Genomic DNA, 18,046 nt, shown 5'->3' with positions numbered 1-18,046 from the left:
GCCTTTTGACATTCCTTCAGCATGTTAATGTAGAAATTCTAATGGAGCAAGAAGAGCCCCAAAGCTGGAGATATTTGAGGCTCTTTTTTATAAGAGGTTTCTCTAAACTCATTTTATTATTCAGCATAATGAGTATTTGAACAAAGTGGAGAACATTTTCTTCAATAGCTTTTTCATGCAACCTTATCTTGCCTTTCTTCCAAGGAGTTTGATGAAGGGGAGATTGGTTTTGGCACTTGCTCCATACAGGTAGACAGTTAAAAGGCAACTTGCATACTTGAGTGAAGATTGGCCGCCCAAAAGCTGTTGACCACAGCAAGGCCAATTGCTTAATCAGCCAGAGAAATAGGAAGCGAAGTAAAAGATTCAGAACCAGAAATATTGTAATCTAGTTGGGAAATATGTGCATATTAAAATTAAGAACCTAAGCATATTCCATAATATTATGCAAGAATTGGTTTTAGCATTGTGCTTTAATAGAATAACTGAGTTGGAAGGGACCTTGGAGGTCTTCTAGTCCAACCTGCTGCCCAAGCAGGAGACCCTATACGATTTCAGACAAATGGCTGTCCAATCTCTTTTTAAATCTCCAATGTAGGAGCATCCACAATTTCTGGAGGCAAAGCCATTCCACTGATTAATTGTTCTAACTATCAGGAAATTTCTTCTTAGTTCTCGGTTCGTTCCCTCCTTGATTAGTTTTCATCCATTGCTTCTTGTCTTAACTTCAGGTGCTATGGAGAATAGGTTGACCCTCCCTCTTCTTTGAGGCAGCTCATCAGATATTGGAACACCGTTATCATGTCACCACTATTCCTCCTTTTCATTAGACTAGACCAGGTGTGTCAAACTGACGTTGTCACATGATGTATTACAACTTTTTTTTGTCTTTCACTAAAATGGAAGTGGGCATGGCAAGCGTGTGATGCATCAGTTTGACACCCCTGGACTAGATATACCCAATTCCTGCAATTGTTCTTCATATGTTTTAGTCTCCAGCCCCCTAATCGTCTTTGTTGGTCTTCTCTGTACTCTTTACCAAATCTCAACATCTTTTTTATATTGTGTCGACCAAAACTGGATGCAGTATTCAAGGCACTAGAAAGCAATAACAACACTTCACAAGATCTTGATTTTGTCCCTTTGTTAATGCAGCTTAGAACTATGTTGGCTCATATTTAAGTGGTTGTTCAGCAAGACTCCTAGATAGATAGAATAGAATAGAATTTGGCCAAGTGTGATTGGACACACAAGGAATTTGTCTTGGTGCATATGCTCTCAGTGTACATAAAAGAAAAGATACATCCATCAAGAATCATAAGGTACAACACTTAATGATAATCATAGGGTACAAATAAGCAATCAGGAAACAATATCAATATAAATCGTAAGGATACAAGCAACAAAGTTACAGTCATACAGTCATAAGTGGAAGGAGAAGATTCATAGTAATGCAGACTTAGTAAATAGTTCGACAGTGTTGAGGGAATTATTTGTTTAGCAGAGTGATGGCCTTCGGGAAAAAACTGTTCTTGTGTCTAGTTGTTCTGGTGTGCAGTGCTCTATAGCGTCGTTTTGAGGGTAGGAGTTGGAACTGTTTATGTCCAGGATGTGAGGGGTCTGTAAATACCTTCATAGCCCTTTTTTTCACTTGTGCAGTATATAGGTCCTCTGAAGTCTGTGTCTGTCTTGTTGGGTTGCAGAACCAAACCAGACAGTTATAGAGGTGCAGATGACAGACTCAATAATTCCTCTGTAGAACTCTGTAGATCCCTCTCACAGTTACTGCTATTAAGCCAGGTACAATCTATTGAGTACCTATGCATTTGGTTTTTCTTGCCTAGGTGTAAAACCTTACTTTCTTTATTTTAAGCCAAGTATTTTTTAGCTAAAAGAATGACCATCTGAGAAACCAGTGGTATTTCAGAGGGGTGTGAATCTTAGCTTTCTTACTTCAATACAACCTGGAGCAAAAATTATGACTTATTGGGCCAGGATTTATATTTGTTAGAAAAATGATATATAACACCATTGCTAAAATCCATGGCAGAATCCTGGGGATATTTTTGTGGAAAAATAAGTAACCCAGAGCTATTTCATTGTGCATTTGGAGGATTCTCAAAGGAATAATCAAATGGGCCTAAAGTATTATGTATTGTTGTTTTGGGTTTTTTTACGTGCAGGAACTTGAATGTCTACAGGACCATCTGGATGATCTGGTAACTGAATGCAGAGAGGTTGTTGGAAACCTTACAGAGCTGGAATCTGAGGTGAGGTGACTTTCTTCAAAAGAGGAAACTCCACTATTCTGTGGCGCTTAACACTGAGTCATTGTCAGTGGTTTGCAAACTGCACTTTATCTTCCAGTGCCTAGAATGGTTAGACCTTGAGAAATAACCAAAGGCTGCTATCCCTGGGAATTGTAGCAGTTAGGCAGACAAATCTATTAACAAATAAGCAAAGTATGGCTAGGCCTTTGCCTTCGACTCTTTCCAATCCAAAATGAGAAATTATGTGAAGAGACTTGGTCCAGTATCTGTACATCAGTGCTATATCTCTTAAAAAAAAAACAATTCCAGAAAGGAATACCAAACTTGGCATGGTGGAAGAAGTCAGGAAAAGAAAATTTGAATTCCATAGTGGAGTTTTACTTGGAATGGTGTTTTTTTCTGGAATGGTGACATCCAGATTCTAGTTTTGGAGCAAAAAATAGAATTCCAGAAGTCATGCTCTGAATGTTTTCCGTACCTTGTTTATGATAAATTTTGTATCTATACATTAGATGTTTGTTGAGTGATTCCTTCTTGCTGAGAAAGCAGAGGCTGCTGCAGATACTTAGCAAAAATATCAAGTAGCCAGTTTCCAGGAAGTGTCTTCATCGATGCAGTAAGCAGAGAGAATTAAGTGAAAGAGTCTCTATTTTTTTTCTCAAGCTTGACATACGTACTTGGCTTAGTCCGAGTGCCTGAGAAGAAACAAGAAGAAATAAAAGCCCTTTCTATCGGTGGTGTCTTAAACAACTTAAATGAAAAAACAAGGACAGGAAAAATTGTGATGTGCAAGGCTTGTGATATTATGAGCTGACTGAAAAAAAGGGGCACTTATTTGCAGCCTGTGCAAATGTAACATTTGCACATGCTGCAATGTTTGCTGAGATGCTTAAGGAAAAGTAGTGGGATTGGCACAAATATTCCCTCATAAAGTAGAATGAAAGATTATTAGATTAAACAGAGGAGATGCTACAAGAGGGCCGGTTGGAGAAAGCAATTTTCTATAAAAAGAGAATCAATAGATAAACTTAGTGGATGAGGGGAACCTCCTTATCTAGTTGTGCAGGAAAACAAAGAAATGTTATGGGAATGGGAAATAAGATGGTTTTAAATTTGTAGGACAAATGAACATTACATGCATAACATTACTGTCATTTCTGGCACCCCCTGCAATATTTATGGGCTGGTAACTATTTCATTGTCATTTGAATTGCCAATATTGGAAGCAGAAGTATTAAGTATCTTCATTTGAGATTTTAGAGCTTCGTTTGTGTTAAAAATTGGGCATGACCTAGAGTGAACTGACTGATTTCTGGATTCCTCTGACAGGATATCCAGATAGAAGCTTTGCTGATGCGAGCATGTGAACCCATCATCCAGACCTTCTGCCATGTAAGTGATTCTTTTCTCTCATTGTTTTGACCATGTTAACGTAAAGTCCTTTCCCATCAAGATATACTTCTCCTGATGCCCTTCCTCTTAAGTCTTCTTTCTTGGAACCTCTGTAATTTGCTGATTGTCAGCAGTTTGCACAGATGGCCTCCAGTATACTGGAGATGTGGGAATTCTGGAATTGCAGTCACTTCCTATCTGCAAGGAGCCAGACTGGAGAAGTCGGGTCAGGATAGCTGCTTTTTTTCAGATTCCAGGATTTTGTTAGCTGCCTTGATAGTGTCTCTGAAAGAAGACTAATGGAATTATTGCAAAGGAATTGCTGGTGAAAGAGTCCTCCTATATTTTTATTTCCTACTTCTAAACCGCCCATCTCCCTCAGAGTTTATGTACTGTAACATCTGAGGGAATGTGAGAAAGGAGCTGCAATGGAGTAAAATGCACTGTTCTGACCTACGTAACAGAGAAAAAATGTAATCTGCAGTCTTGTATTACAGTGCAGGGGTTTCCAACCTTGGTAACTTTAAGACTCGTGGACTTCAACTCCCAGAATTCCTCAGCCACCTTTGCTGGTTTAGGAATTCTGGGAATTGAAGTCCACAAGTGTTGTGTCTTGCCCGCCCTCAGAGCAGCCGGGGCCTTCTTACCTGCTCCCGCACACTGAGGAATGTATGCCTCCCGGTCCCAGTCCTGGCTCCATGCCCACACAAACTGCAGAAGGAGAATCTCCCTGCCCCAGCCCTGACTCCATGCCCAGGCAAACGGAGCAGCTAGACCCCTCCCCCTCCTCCACAGCAGGTGAGCCTGAGGAGGGTTTACTCCCAACAACAGCTGATTGGTGTGACCCTCGCATCAGAAGATTGGAGAGGCGGAGGCAACAGAGGAAGGAGGGCAGGCCTTAATGAGTGCTGAGTCATGGAGCCACACCCCATGGCCTATATAAAGGATCTACTTTCTGGCAGTCTCTGAGTCAGGCAAAAGTCAAACTTATCTTGCTGAAGTCACTTACTGGTCTCCTGCCTGCTCTGAGGACTTTGCTGGGACTTTGGGCAGAGCTGCAGAGGCAAGCCTGATTCGGATTTCCCTGACCCGGCCGTCAGCGGAGGAGTGGGACACGACATCAAGTCTTAAAGTTGCCAAGGTTGGAGAGCCCTGTTATAATAGATCATTTGGGTGCCAGAGAGATGGAGTTAGAAGAGCAAGCAGATGGTGGAGAGTCTGATGCCTGGAGCCATCGTCCTTGTTAGATCAGTTTCCTTTCAGCCTTCCTCTCCCTCTTCCCGCTTGAGAAAAAGGGTTTCATGCTATGAGAATGTAGTTGAAATGGTTTGCTCAGCACTGGCCGGAGTCTCTCAAGATGGGGGATGTTTGTCCGAAGGTGGAGACGATACTCGTGCACCACTGCTTTGGTGCTCTGCATAATGGAGCCAAGTGAAACCAGCGTTTTGGAATAGAATGAAGTAAATACAGGTCGGCCTTGACTTACAACGGTTCGTTTAGTGATCAAAGTTACAACGGCACTGAAAAAGTGACTTATGGCCATTTTTCATACATGATCATTGCCGCATCCCCTGGTCATGTGATTTACATTCAGATGCTTGGCAACTGGTTCATATTTATGACGGTTGCACTGTCCCCGGGGACACGTGATCATCTTTTGTGACCTTCTGACGAGCCAAGTCAGTGAGGAAGCCAGATTCACTTAACAACGGTGTTACTTGTTTAACAACTGCAGTGATTCACTTAAACAACTGTGGCAAGAAAGGTCGTAAAATAAAGTAAAATTCACTTAACAAATGTTTCACCTAGTGACAGAAATTTTGGGCTCAATTGTGGTCATAAATCAAAAACTACCTGTATGCCAGAAAAAATTTCAAATTTTCCTTTGCATAGAATTTCTACCTTACACAGGAACTAACTTTTAATTTTCATATCCCTGTCCCTGTGGGGTTTGAATAGCAGCATTTAATGAGAGAATTTGGCTTTGTGGGAACATATGTCACAGAGAGGAGGGGGTCAACCTGTTTTCCAAAGTACCCGAAGGCCAGACAAGGAATAATGGATGGAACTGATCAAGGAGAGATTCAACCTGGAAATAAGGAAGAATTATCTGACAGTGAGAACAATCAACCAATAGAACAGAAGTTGTCTTCAGAAGTTGTGGGAGCTTCATCACTGGAGGCTTTCAGGAAGAGACTGGACTTCCATATGTCAGAAATGGTGTAGGGTCTCCTGCTTGGGCAGGGGTGGTTGCTCTAGATCAGGGGTCCCCAACCTTTTAGACCTCAAGGACCACTAAATTCATAATTTTAAATCCCATGGATCACTAATATGATCTGCCTAATGAACAGCTGGGTGGGCGTGGCTAGGTTGTCATGTGACTGGGTTGGTGTGGCCAACTTGATTTCACTCACATCGAGGGGTAGCTTGCCGGCCTCTAGTCACCCCTCTCCAGCCAGCCACTCCTCGCCTCCCTGCCCAGGTTCCTTAGGGGCCCAACAGGAAGCAGTTGTTGGAGCTAAGCAGCCGCCATGAGAAAGAGTTGGCAAAACAGCTGGCTCAGTTCAAATTAGATCTGAACGAGAAGGAGGCTCAGCAGAAGCACCTCACTCAGGACTAGGAGCATAGGCTTTCCAAACAGAGGGAAGACCTGCGGGAGTGCAAGTGCAGGTATCGGTGCCTGGAGGCTCAGTGGGCTGAAATGGTCAGCCAGTTCTAGGCCATGATGCAGTCCCACTGGAACAAGGTCCTCCGGCTCCTTGCCACCAGTGGCACTTTCCTCCAGCCTTTGCCCAAAGCCCCATACCAAGAGGCCAAAGCAGACCCCAAGTCGGAATTTCTGACACCCTCCAATCCACACAAAAAGACCCCAAAGGGGGAGATTCTCTGCAGCAACATAAATGTTCATTGCACATATCCGGCCCAGGGGGCATAGTTTGAGGACCCCTGTTTTGGTGCAATATTTTAAAAAATGCAAATAATTTTTCTGCGGACCACCAAAATTTTCTGATGGACCACCAGTGGTCCACGGACCATCAGTTGGTGACCGCTGCTCTAGATGACCTACAAGATCCCTTCCAACTCTGTTATTCTATGCTCTATATAAAATTTAATCCTGCTTGTACTACACCTTTCCCCAGTTTGCCCTCATTGGGATGTGCACTGGATTGCAACTTTAAATTCCCTTGGCAGCAGCGGCTGGCAGAGCCAAGTGGGAATGGAATTAGTGGTTGATGTGCTGAGTTGAGGAAATATGACTGATGGCAACTAGATTGTTCTGGGGCCAAGACTGGCTATTTCTCCCTCACCTTCTAAGGTGATAGTTGAGTTCATGCAGACCTCTTGAGACTTTTCCAAGTTATGATTTATGCCTTCCTTAATTTGACAGTGGAAGCTGCCAAGAAGGAAGCAAGTTTTTGCCAGACAGTCATTAGATGCCCCTAATTGTTCCATCTCCCCTTCAGGAAATGGCAGACAACCAAATTGACTCAGGAGACCTCATGGAGTGTCTCGTTCAGAATAAGCATCAGAAGGAGATGAATGAGAAGTGTGCAGTTGGAGTTACGCATTTCCAGCTAGTGAGTACAGCTGTTTTATTCCTTTATTCCCAGCCGTTCATATGTTGCCGGTTCTAACAACTCCAGGGGACTGATTGTATATCAGTGTAAAAGCATCCATAGAATACTTATAAAAATAATATGCCTTAACTACTGCCATTCCTGCCCAAATGCTTCCAGCCTTCTCCATTTTTCTAGAAACCTAGGAGTACATTCTATTAGTGAGCCAGCTGTTCTAGGGAAGGGGAGCTGCCACTTGAAGCTCATCCCTGGGTCCCAACTCCCCCAGTTTCTTTCAGGATGGGTACTTGGAGCATCCGTCCCTGCTAGACTTTGTAGGTCAGACAGGTTTTCCCTGAAGAAGGAAGGCTTAGCCAAAAAGAATTTGAGCTTTGCCAGGACTAAGAACCAGACAAGACCCTCTTCTTCCACATTGACAGGATCACCCCAGTTAATAGAAAGTGGGTTTCTTGTGGTCCCTTTCTTCACGACTTCCTTGCTGTGATTACTCTCTCCATACCACTTCCAGCATTTCCTTCCAGATGGTCATTCCATATTTCCATGGCTGTTAACTGGAGGCTGGCCAATTACATCACTCTTCATGGTCCTCATAGGAGTTGCAGTCCTACTTCTCTCCACCAGAGCTTTGCTAGACTGGAGGGAGACATTCAGGGGAGTTGAGGACTGATGCTCTCTGCTCGCTTTTTTTTTTTTTTTGTTGTTCAGATCCAAATGAAGGATTTCAGGTTCTCCTACAAATTTAAAATGGCCTGCAAGGAAGATGTGCTGAAGTTGTGTCCGAACATCAAGAAAAAGTATGTCTGTGGTTTTCCTCTGTAGCTTGGGGCGGCCTTTCGTCTGGTCTGTGGGAGACATCATGCTTCTTTCTTCTTCAGGGTGGACGTGGTGATCTGCCTGAGCACTACGGTGCGCAACGATACCCTGCAGGATGCCAAAGAGCACCGGGTCTCTGTGAAATGCCGTAAGCAGCTGCGGGTGGAGGAGCTGGAAATGGTAAATGGACCTGGTTGCTGTTTGTCTGTCTGTCTGGCACAGGTTTCTCGGGGAATCTGGTGGGGTGCCGGTTAAAAACTACAGACTGCCACTCGTTGCTGATGCGTTTTCCCCTAATTATCCTCTGCCGCAGTTTGTGTTCCACTCTGGCACTTTGCCAGAAGAAGGCAGTCTTCTGGAGTGATCCAGAGTGCCAGTGTGTTGCCCAGTCTGATCCCTCCAATTTCAGAAACTTTTCTTGGCAGGTTTTTAAGGCAAGGCTTGAGCCCAACTCAGACTCCTACTGGAAGACAGCTGAGGAGAGCTCAGTCCTCTCTTTTACGCTACGTCTTAAGGCTAAGCCCGAGTGCTTTGAATGAATGTCAACCTTCCCTCCACCTTCCTGCAGAACCGGGAATCAGTTAAAGGGTTTCATGGGATCTTGCAGAGTGCTTTGTGACTTTGGTTTGGTCTGAGTAAAAAAAACTGCCTGTTTGCTCTGAGCTTCAATGGCTGCTCCTGTTTCATATTCCTCTTTGGATCTGAATTTGTCTTGCAGACTGAAGATATCCGTCTGGAACCAGATCTTCATGAAGCATGTAAAACTGACATTAAGAACTACTGCCAGAATGTTCCCTACGGCAATGCCCAGGTGATGATCGGCTTATATAGATGTATTCACAGGTGTTTGTGCGCACATTCATCAAATTTTCTCCAAGGTGTAACGTTTCTGGTCTCCACTCCTCATATATTTTATTGCTAAGCAGTGGTGCCTGAGCCAGATTTGAGCTCACCTTTCCCAGCCCTTGTGAGACTTGCTAATTGAGAGTATGTAATGTACAGTATATGTGTAGTTATTAAATTTATATGCCATTCATCTCACCGTTAAGGTGGCTTATAAATGGTAAAATGATAAATGTATGATAAACAAGGCTAATACAAAGCCTCTAATTCACATGCCATCCTTTTAAGTTTTGGATGTGATTTACAAAGCTTCCATAAATTGCTATCCAATTGTCCCTGAATAGCATCCGAATAGCATATTTTAAAATGACCACAGTGCATTTATGGTAACACTGTTTCATTTAAATTAACTTAAAATATAAACAAACTTAGTTTTTTGCCTTAGCCTTTTCTGTTAAGTTCTGGAGTAGCCAAAGCTGAAGATGCCTTAACCTTGCTTTTCACTCTAGTTGCTTCTACTTGGAACAAGGGACATGGGTTGAGCCATGGACACGGCCCCTCACTTTTCTGCAGTATTCTGGAATTCTTCGTAATCAGTGCTTCTATAACAACCAGTTGCTGAAACGTTCATTTTGAAATTACAAAATGGTAGAAATGGCTCCATTTCAAATTCTTTCTTGCCTCTTAAATTACCGTTTTGCTTGCTCTCAGGTTAAACTAAAACTTTTAAGAATGGCACCTCATGTTTCTCAGCCTTGACTAATTTAAGATGTAAGCCATGGTTGACTATGGAATTCTGGGAGTTGAAGTCTGTACATCTTCAAGGCCAGGTTTAAGAAACAGTGATGTCATCTGTGCAACCAGTTCCATCAGTCCAAGCTTTGCAAGGGCCAATCTTGGACTGGGCTGGGATTTGATGCTATCTAACATAAGGGTCTTCTTACCAAAACGCATGTTGACCAAAGAGTCTTCCACCCAATCCCAGTTCTCTTTCCTCAGTGCTGCCCTCTTACAGTCAGTGCTCCTCAATGTTGTCTTAATCACCTCCTCTCCCTGCAGATCATTGAATGTTTGAAAGAAAACAAGAAACAGCTGAGCAGCCGCTGCCACCAAAAAGTCTTCAAACTCCAAGAGACAGAGATGATGGATCCAGAGCTGGATTACACCCTCATGCGGGTCTGCAAACAGATGATCAAGGTAAAAATGACCAGTTCTTGTCCCAGGAATCTCTTGGGCTGAACGTTGGGAAGGAAAGAGAGACATGCTGCTGAATACTCATTCTAATCTGATGTCCATCAATCAGAATAGAGCTGGAAGAGACCTTGGAGGTCTGCTAATCCACCCCCCTGCTTAAGAAGGAGACCCTATACCATTTCAGATAGTTGGCTGTCCGGTCTCTTCTTAAAAGCCTCCAGTGGTGGAGCACCTACAACTTCTGAAGGCAACTTCTGTTCCACTGCTTAATTGTTCTCACTGTCAGGAAATTTCTCCTTAGTTCTAGGTTGCTTCTCCCCTTCATTGGTTTCCATCCATTGCTTCCTGTCTTGCCTCCTGGGTGCTTTGGAAAATAAGTTGACCCCCCCCCCTTCTTTGTGGCGGTCCTTCAAATACTGGAATACTGCTATCATGTCATCCCTAATTCTTCTTTTTTCTAGACTAGCCATACCCAATTCCTGCATCCGTTCTTCATATGTTTTAGTGCTCTCTAGTATAGGTTCTCCTGCTTGAGCAGGGGGCTGGACTAGAAGACCTCCAAGGTCCCTTCCAGCTTATTCTCTACTCCACTCCACTCTCTGTATTTTTTTCCATAGTCTCAACATCTTTTCTGTAATGTGGTGACCAAAATTGGACACAGTATTCCAGGTGTGGCCTTACTAGGGCTTAATAAAGCAGTGCTAATTTGTTAGCACTCCCAGAAAGCATTTTCTCCTCTCAATCAGAAATGATGAAATGTGCTTCTGTTCTAATTCTTGTCCCTTTTGATGAATAATCATGTTGAATGCAGCCAAAGGGCTGGGAAATGAGTGAGAGATCTGCAGTAGCCACACTGTTTTGTGTGTAACACAGCAGACCTCAATTTATAACCATAATTGGGACCAGAATTTCCATTGCTAAGCAAGGTGGTTGTTAAGTGAATCAGATCTGATTTTATGACCTGTTTTGCAATGGTTGTTAAGTGAATCTTGACTTGTTAAGAGAATCACATGGTTAAGAGAATCTGGCTTCTTTGGTGCTTCTCTCCTTGTCGGAAGTCGATTGGGGAAGTTGTAGGTGGAGATCCCAGGATCCTAAAATGTGGTAACTATCTTAAATAGAGCACAAATTCTGATCCTGTGACCATCGGGATGCTGTGATGGTCATAAGTCATTGTTTTCTGTGCTGTTGTAACTACAAATGGTCAATGCACAAATGGGTATAACTACTTGTTTATCATAATTTATATAAAAACTTCTTCAGGGCTGGCTGTTCAGGCCGCAGAGTGAACAACAGGAGCAATAGCAATAGCCTTAGACTTATATAACGCTTCACAGTGCTTTACAGCCCTCTCTAAGCGGTTTACAGAGTCAGCCTGTTGCCCCCCAGCAATCTGGCTCCTCATTTTACCCACCTCGGAAGGATGGAAGGCTGGGTCAACCTTGAGACGGATTGAACTGTTGGCAGTCGGCAGAGTCAGCCTGTAATATTGCGTTCTAACCACGGTGCCACTATGGCTCCTGGGGGTGAGGAGTGTTATGGGATGGGCATGGAATACTCACTTCCTCCGTATATGGATTGTGAGTTGTTGTAGTTGGTTTGTGAGAAAAAAGAATCCAGTATCTCTTAAATAGAACAGTACCTTTATTGGCCTCAATCAAAATGGCCGAAAGAAGAGCTGGAGTACCTCAGGCTCTCCAAAATGTCTCCTTAAGCAAGGGCTACTGCTTGCTTTGACTCTGGTACTATTGGGTTGAAAGATGGTGGGCTTTTAAATGCCATTGAGTTGCCCTCCAAGGAGGATGAAAAACGAATACTGTATGAAATTAAGCTTTGGGATACACCAAGTTGTGCACCCAAATCTCTTTCAGGTATGGTTGCGTGTGGGGCAGAGTTTGGATCGTGTCAGATGAAAGGGAAAATGGTTTGAAAAAGAGGGAGAAAAATAGCTTAGGACCAGAAGTCAACATTGCATTGAAGGCACCAAAAGAAAGCATGGGACTCCTGAACCATCCTTCCAAAACTCACACCTGCATTTCTGACCCTGGCAGAAATCTCACCATATGGAGCCCTAACACTCCATCCAGGGTTTGTGGTGTTTGGTAGAATCACTCAGGCAGTGGAGTGTCTCTTCCTAAGAAGATCATTCTCTTTTAGAGAGCTTTGCTCCAATAGAGATGGTTCTCAAACCATGCCCCATGTAACTGGGGAGAACACAGCTGGGGAAGGCGTTTCTGGGAGAGCCAGTGCTCCGTGTCCTCAGTCTTGGAGGATCTCCAAGCCAGTCCAGGGAGGAGGCTCTCCACCCTGCCTGGCTTTGCCTTCCTGCATGTTTCCTACTTGGAGGAAATGTCCAAGCCTGGGAAAATGTTTCTCCTTGCTGAGTTGTGTTTCTCTGTCTCCCTTGGCAGAGGTTCTGCCCAGAAGCAGACGCAAAGAATATGCTGCAGTGCTTGAAGCAGAACAAAAACAGCGAGGTGATGGATCCCAAATGCAAGCAGATGATCACAAAGCGCCAGATTACTCAGAACACAGGTAATGGTCTGTGGCTGCATGGGACCAGAACAGAACGGCCTGCCTTCATTCGTGGGAGAATTCTATTTGCCAGACAGGGCACCTTGCGTCCGGGGCTTTGAAGTGAATTGAAAACCTATGAAAGGAGCCCACGCTTTTCTTTGACCGTGTTCCCTACACAAGCTTCTCTGCTTTCTTGTTCTGGAGTGTATTATTTGTGTTTGTTGTTTGCTTTTATTGTGCAGCACTGAGTCCTCTGATTTCTAGCCACATCTCTGCATTTGAAATGACAACACACACACAGCAGAATGTCATGCTTGCTTTTCTGTAGGGTGGGCATTGTATGTCTGCTAAAGTCTTACCCTAGGCCTTCCAAGTAAAATTTCCTATGCGGGTCAGTGAGCTGTCTTCTCCATACAGAGCATTTTGTTATTTCAAAGTTAACTGAAATGTAGTGATGACATCTACAGAAGCACTTGGTTGCAACTTACTAAATATATTTGACCCAAAGTGGAGAAGAATTTACCTGGCTTATGGAAAGCCCCAAATGTAGACTTTGGCTGGTTGAAAGAATTTCAGCTAGCATGGCTGGGAGGGACTTTGGCATAAAGAAAGAGATGAATTCAATAAAAACTGAACAAGGAGAGGGTGGGAGGGAAGAGAGAGAGATTGCTGAATTCTGCATGTAAGATGTCCATTGCATTGCCCAATTGGAATTGGCTGAAATTGTGAGAGCTCTTCTTTGTTTAAAATAAATCATTTTATTTCATTTTTGCCTTGGATCATACTGGATGGGAAATCTTCCCCTTCCATTAAAAAAACCCACAAAGGAAAAAAACCATGGAACCTGGGGTTTAGCCTAATTCGCTCAACATAAAATCATGGTAATTTTGAATTCTCATTTAACCAGACAAAGAGTATCTTATTCAACCATGACCTCTGCTTTTTGAGATCCCGGAACCATTGTCTGCAGTTCAGAGAAGCTATTTTTTTTTTTTGGTAGTCATAATCTGTGCACTTAAGTCTCTTAAGTGTTTAGGAACTGTATTCCAGACCTTTCTTTCAGGTAATGCCTTTGTAAATTGCTCCATTAGAGAGCATTTGGATGCAACTCCACTTGTAGGTTGCTTTGTAAACCCAGCACTGCTCTGCAGAGATGCCTCCCAGGGCTGCGAATCTTTTAAGCCCGCTTTAACCTTTTTCTCTTCGGCAGATTACCGTCTGAATCCAGTGCTCAGGAAGGCATGCAAAGCAGACATTCCCAAATTCTGCCAGAGCATTCTGAGTAAAGCCAAGGAGGAGTCGGAGCTGGAAGGGCAGGTCATATCCTGCCTGAAGCTGAAATACGCAGACCAGGTAATGGTGTCCCTTGCGTGGGCCAGAACAGAGGTAGGACAGTCCCTCCCTCTCCCCTTCTGTAGAAACCATGCAGAGGTTGAGAAAGGAAGGAAGGAAGGGGGAGAGAGAGAGAGGGAGGGAAGAAGAAAGAAAGAAAGAAAGAGAAAGAAAGAGAGAGAGAGAGAGAGAAAGAAAGAAATCTGTCTCAACCCAAAGAGGGATCCCATTACAAGCTTATCAACTAAACAGACTCTTAGGCTGTCACACAAACACGGCAGGAAAGGGAGATCAGGGAGGAGACCTGCTTTAATGCACTTACTAAGCTGGCGGGTTCTGATCTTCTAATTCCCAGCATTAAAATGTCTTAAAGAAAGTTTCTGTCAATCTTGCATCCTTGATAGGATTTTGCAGGTCACGGGCTTCTCCAGTCCACCTACCTGCCAAAGGTGTGCGCTGACTTCCTTACCAGTTCGGTCATTGTTAAAAATTTTGGAGAATGGAAACCCACTGAGCACCTAGAAACAGAAAGGCTGATGTGCCATGCACTTTCACTGACCTGCTACTGTGTTTTCCCCAAAATACAACCCACTCCAAAAATAAGGCCTAGCTTGATTTTTACAGCGCCCAATATAAGCCCTAAACCCAAAATAAGCCCTAATTAAGACCCCGCCCACTCATGGGCGCATGGGTAACAATTAAGCTAGGGTGGGGATGATGGGGTGGAACTGCCCTACTACTTACCTTCAGGACAGTTGCAGCCAGGCCTCACACACCCTGACACCTGCCTTGCTGGCCCATTCCTTCTGCAGCCGGATGGATTGATCTGGAGCTCTGTCATCAGCTGCAGAGGCCTTCAGGAAAGTCTTGCCGGCTGCAGAAGAGGTTCCTGAAGGCCTCTGACAGCAAAAAGGAGACCGGGGGCAACACACACAAGTGAGGTGAGTCAGTGGGCAGTTTCCCCTGAAAATAAGTCCTGGTGTCTTTTTTGGTGGCAAAAAAAACATAAGATCCAGTCTTATTTTGGGGAAAACATGGTAGCTTGGCCTCTGAACTAGAGACTTGTTAAAGCAGTTTGTCCAAATGTTGATGGGGATTACCGTATATACTCGAATATAAGCCGATCCGAGTATAAGCCGAGGTCCCCAATTTTACCCCAAAAACTGGGGTAAACTGGGGACTCGAGTATAAGCCGAGGGTGGGAAATGAGGCACCTACGGTTGGGAAACCCTCCTCCCTCAGCTGAGAAGGCTGGCGGCTCCCCGCCCGCCCTCTCACTGCACCGGCAGGGCTTCAGTCCGGTAAAATGTGAAAAAGAAAAAAAACTCAGTATAAGCCGTATATACTCGGTATAAGCCGAGGGCTTAAAAACAAAACTCGAGTATAAGCCGTATAGACCCGAGTATAAGCCGAGGGGATGTTTTTCAGCACAAAAAATGTGCTGAAAAACTCGGCTTATACTCGAGTATATACGGTACTGGTCTAGATCATGAATCAGGCTTCCAAACTGCGTGGATTTGTGTAATCCAGCTGTCTCGTCTGGGAACCAACAACGGCTGTGGGTTTCAAGGGCTTTTCTTGAGAGGTTAGCTGGATGAAGAGTCTTGTTTTTCCACAACCGTGAAAAAATATGAGCTTGATGACGCCAATTGCTATTTGTTGGTTTGGAGACAGGATTGGACACCCATCCTCCTGGTCCTTGTGCTGAAAAGGCAAAACAAAGCTGCAATTGTGGCTTTACAGAAACAAGCAAAACAAAGGCGAGGCGGGAGGGGGAAGCAGAAGTGAAAGGCAGGTCCATCCATCTCAACAACCGCCATGAAAATAGTTTGCTTTTGAACAAAATAAGTATTGTATTTTGTTTTACAACTGTTCTACAGTGTAGCTTGTAAACTGTTTGGAGAGAATTTTCCTTTTGTAAGACTAAAGATCAATAAATTGGCCAGTTTTTATCTCCATTCAGCTGCATGGCAGGTCAGTTGTCGAGAATGATATCAGGCTTGGTTCTTCTCCACCATGACGACGATTCTTATTCTTGTTTCTGAACAGCGTCTTTCTTCAGACTGCGAGGATCAGATTCGAGTGATCATTGAGGAATCTGCTCTGGATTACCGGTTAGATCCTCAGTTGCAAATGCACTGCTCAGAAGAGGTGGGAGCTTCCAGATTCAGTCCTCCTTCTCCCCAAATATGTTGACAAGTTCTTATCACCTTTAACCGTATCATTTAAATCATAGCAGTCATGAACCGGGGTATAAATCTCTGTGAATCCCTTTATCACAATTGCCATCATTTATATTGAATTTGCATTTGTGAATCGAGTGAAACATTGTGAAAAACCAGTTTAGTGTCATATATCAGAACTCCCCTCTGGTATTGACTTGTCCGGAACTCAGCTTGTTCATTCCATTCCTTTGTCTATGGAGATTCTCAGCCACCCAGGTCGGGGTTGTTCCAAAGGTGCTTTTTTTTTTTCCAAGAGGCAACTGGACTTTCTGGTTTTTCTTGGAAGACGTTTCGCTTCTCATCCAAGTAGCGTCTTCAGCTTCAGAAAGCTAAAGAAGCTTCTTGGATGAGAAGTGAAACGTCTTCCAAGAAAAACCAGAAAGTCCAGTTGCCTCTTTATAAAAAGCACCTTTGGGACGATTAAATTCCTTTATTTGTGGAGGGCCTTTTTTCCTGAAGTTAATGGAGTCTGGTTCCCCAATTTGTCCTTCTGCAGCTTAAGATCTCTGTGAAAATAACTCTGCCCTCTGCACTTTGAAAGAAACAGTAAAGTTAAAAGCTGGAATTCCTGCTGCTCGAAGACAAAATGCCGTTGCCAGTCAGTATATTTTTGGGTGGGTGGGTGGGTGTTGCTGCTGTCTGCTCAGTTTATACTCTCCGCTTCTCTGTCTCTGGTCAAAAATAAGTGTTTGAGTTCTTGGGGTGAATTCTGGAACAACCCTCTCTGTAGTACAGCTGTCCAGGGCTGCAGGAGGACTCCTTGCAAGAATGTTTGGGGATGTTTCTCTGATACTTGTGCGAAAATAAGAACTTGTGAACACTTGGAGCCATTGAGTTGAAAAAGGCCGTTACAACAATCAAGTTTGACTTTCTGCTCAGTGCCAGAATCCAAATTGCAGGCAGTCCTTAACTTACGACCAGTCGCTTAGCGGCTGTTTGAAATTACAATGGACTTTCCCAGAGCTACTTACAACCCGGTTTTGAAGTTGTATCGCATACACATTCACAGTCACGTGATCAAATGTCTGGCATTTGGCAAAAGTTCCCATCTTTATGGCCTTTTGCACTCGCTTAATAACTGCTGCAAAAACAGTCATAAAATTGGTGACCACATTAAGATCATCATGATTTACAACTTTAATTCTGGGCTCAGTTATGATCCTCAGATTTAGAGCTGCCTGGAGCATCTCCAGTGATTGCAAAACGGTTAGGAAGAAGGACTGACTCCCATTCCCTGTCCTGTTTTCCTGGAAGAAGGCAGAGGTTCTTTAGGCTACATTTCCCAGTTTTTGAGAAGGGCTTTCATTCCACTAACCTCTCCCTCCTTCGGCCTAACCAGACTCCCTCCACCTTCCTTCCTAAGCTCTTTCCCCAGTCCTTTGCAGATCCACGTTGCCTGACTGTGAACCTGTTCCAGCTTCTCTGAATCTTGCTAAAAATGTGGCGTCCAGAATTGGGCCCAGTCTTGAGGTTGGACTGATGCAGAATATATGGAAAGGATTACTTCCCATATTTGGAAACTCTGCTTGTATTGATGTAATTCTAAAATCACATTTGCCTCTGTAATGGCCATAGCACACTGCCAAAGCCTTGAGCACTTCCCATTCCATGATGTTTTTAAACCTATTATTATCAAGCTGGTATCATCTTAAATGACTAGCTTCTAAATTCGACCCTAGGCCGCATTCCTCAGCTAAAGTTTCTACCCTTAAATATAGCGGTGCTCTATCCCTCGGCTCTGGAATACAAGGCTAAACTATTTTGAGTACAAATCCACTTGTCATGGGCAATGGGACAGCATCCCTTCCCCTTTGTTTGCTGCCGTACTTAGAAAACTTGTTCGCCTCTCCCATGTTTCTGTTCTCTTTTATAAATACTTGAA

General features: G+C 43.7%; 1 protein-coding gene across 1 annotated transcript in view; it reads left to right on the top strand.

Moving 5' to 3' along the window:
- GLG1 (golgi glycoprotein 1) overlaps nt 1-18,046 on the top strand; it is a 94,719-nt gene that overhangs the window by 68,949 nt on the left and 7,724 nt on the right. The window contains exons 13-22 of the mRNA XM_058155618.1: nt 2,184-2,270; nt 3,600-3,662; nt 7,127-7,240; nt 7,946-8,034; nt 8,116-8,233; nt 8,772-8,864; nt 9,956-10,093; nt 12,502-12,625; nt 13,818-13,960; nt 15,989-16,090. Coding sequence (XP_058011601.1) covers nt 2,184-2,270; nt 3,600-3,662; nt 7,127-7,240; nt 7,946-8,034; nt 8,116-8,233; nt 8,772-8,864; nt 9,956-10,093; nt 12,502-12,625; nt 13,818-13,960; nt 15,989-16,090 — 1,071 coding nt within the window. The remainder of the gene's footprint in view (nt 1-2,183; nt 2,271-3,599; nt 3,663-7,126; nt 7,241-7,945; nt 8,035-8,115; nt 8,234-8,771; nt 8,865-9,955; nt 10,094-12,501; nt 12,626-13,817; nt 13,961-15,988; nt 16,091-18,046) is intronic.

The sequence above is a fragment of the Ahaetulla prasina genome, chromosome 12, assembly GCF_028640845.1.
Source record: "Ahaetulla prasina isolate Xishuangbanna chromosome 12, ASM2864084v1, whole genome shotgun sequence".
Lineage (NCBI taxonomy): Eukaryota > Metazoa > Chordata > Lepidosauria > Squamata > Colubridae > Ahaetulla > Ahaetulla prasina.
The sequence above is the reverse complement of the archived record's forward strand: the minus strand, read 5'-3'. Positions and strand labels throughout refer to the sequence as shown.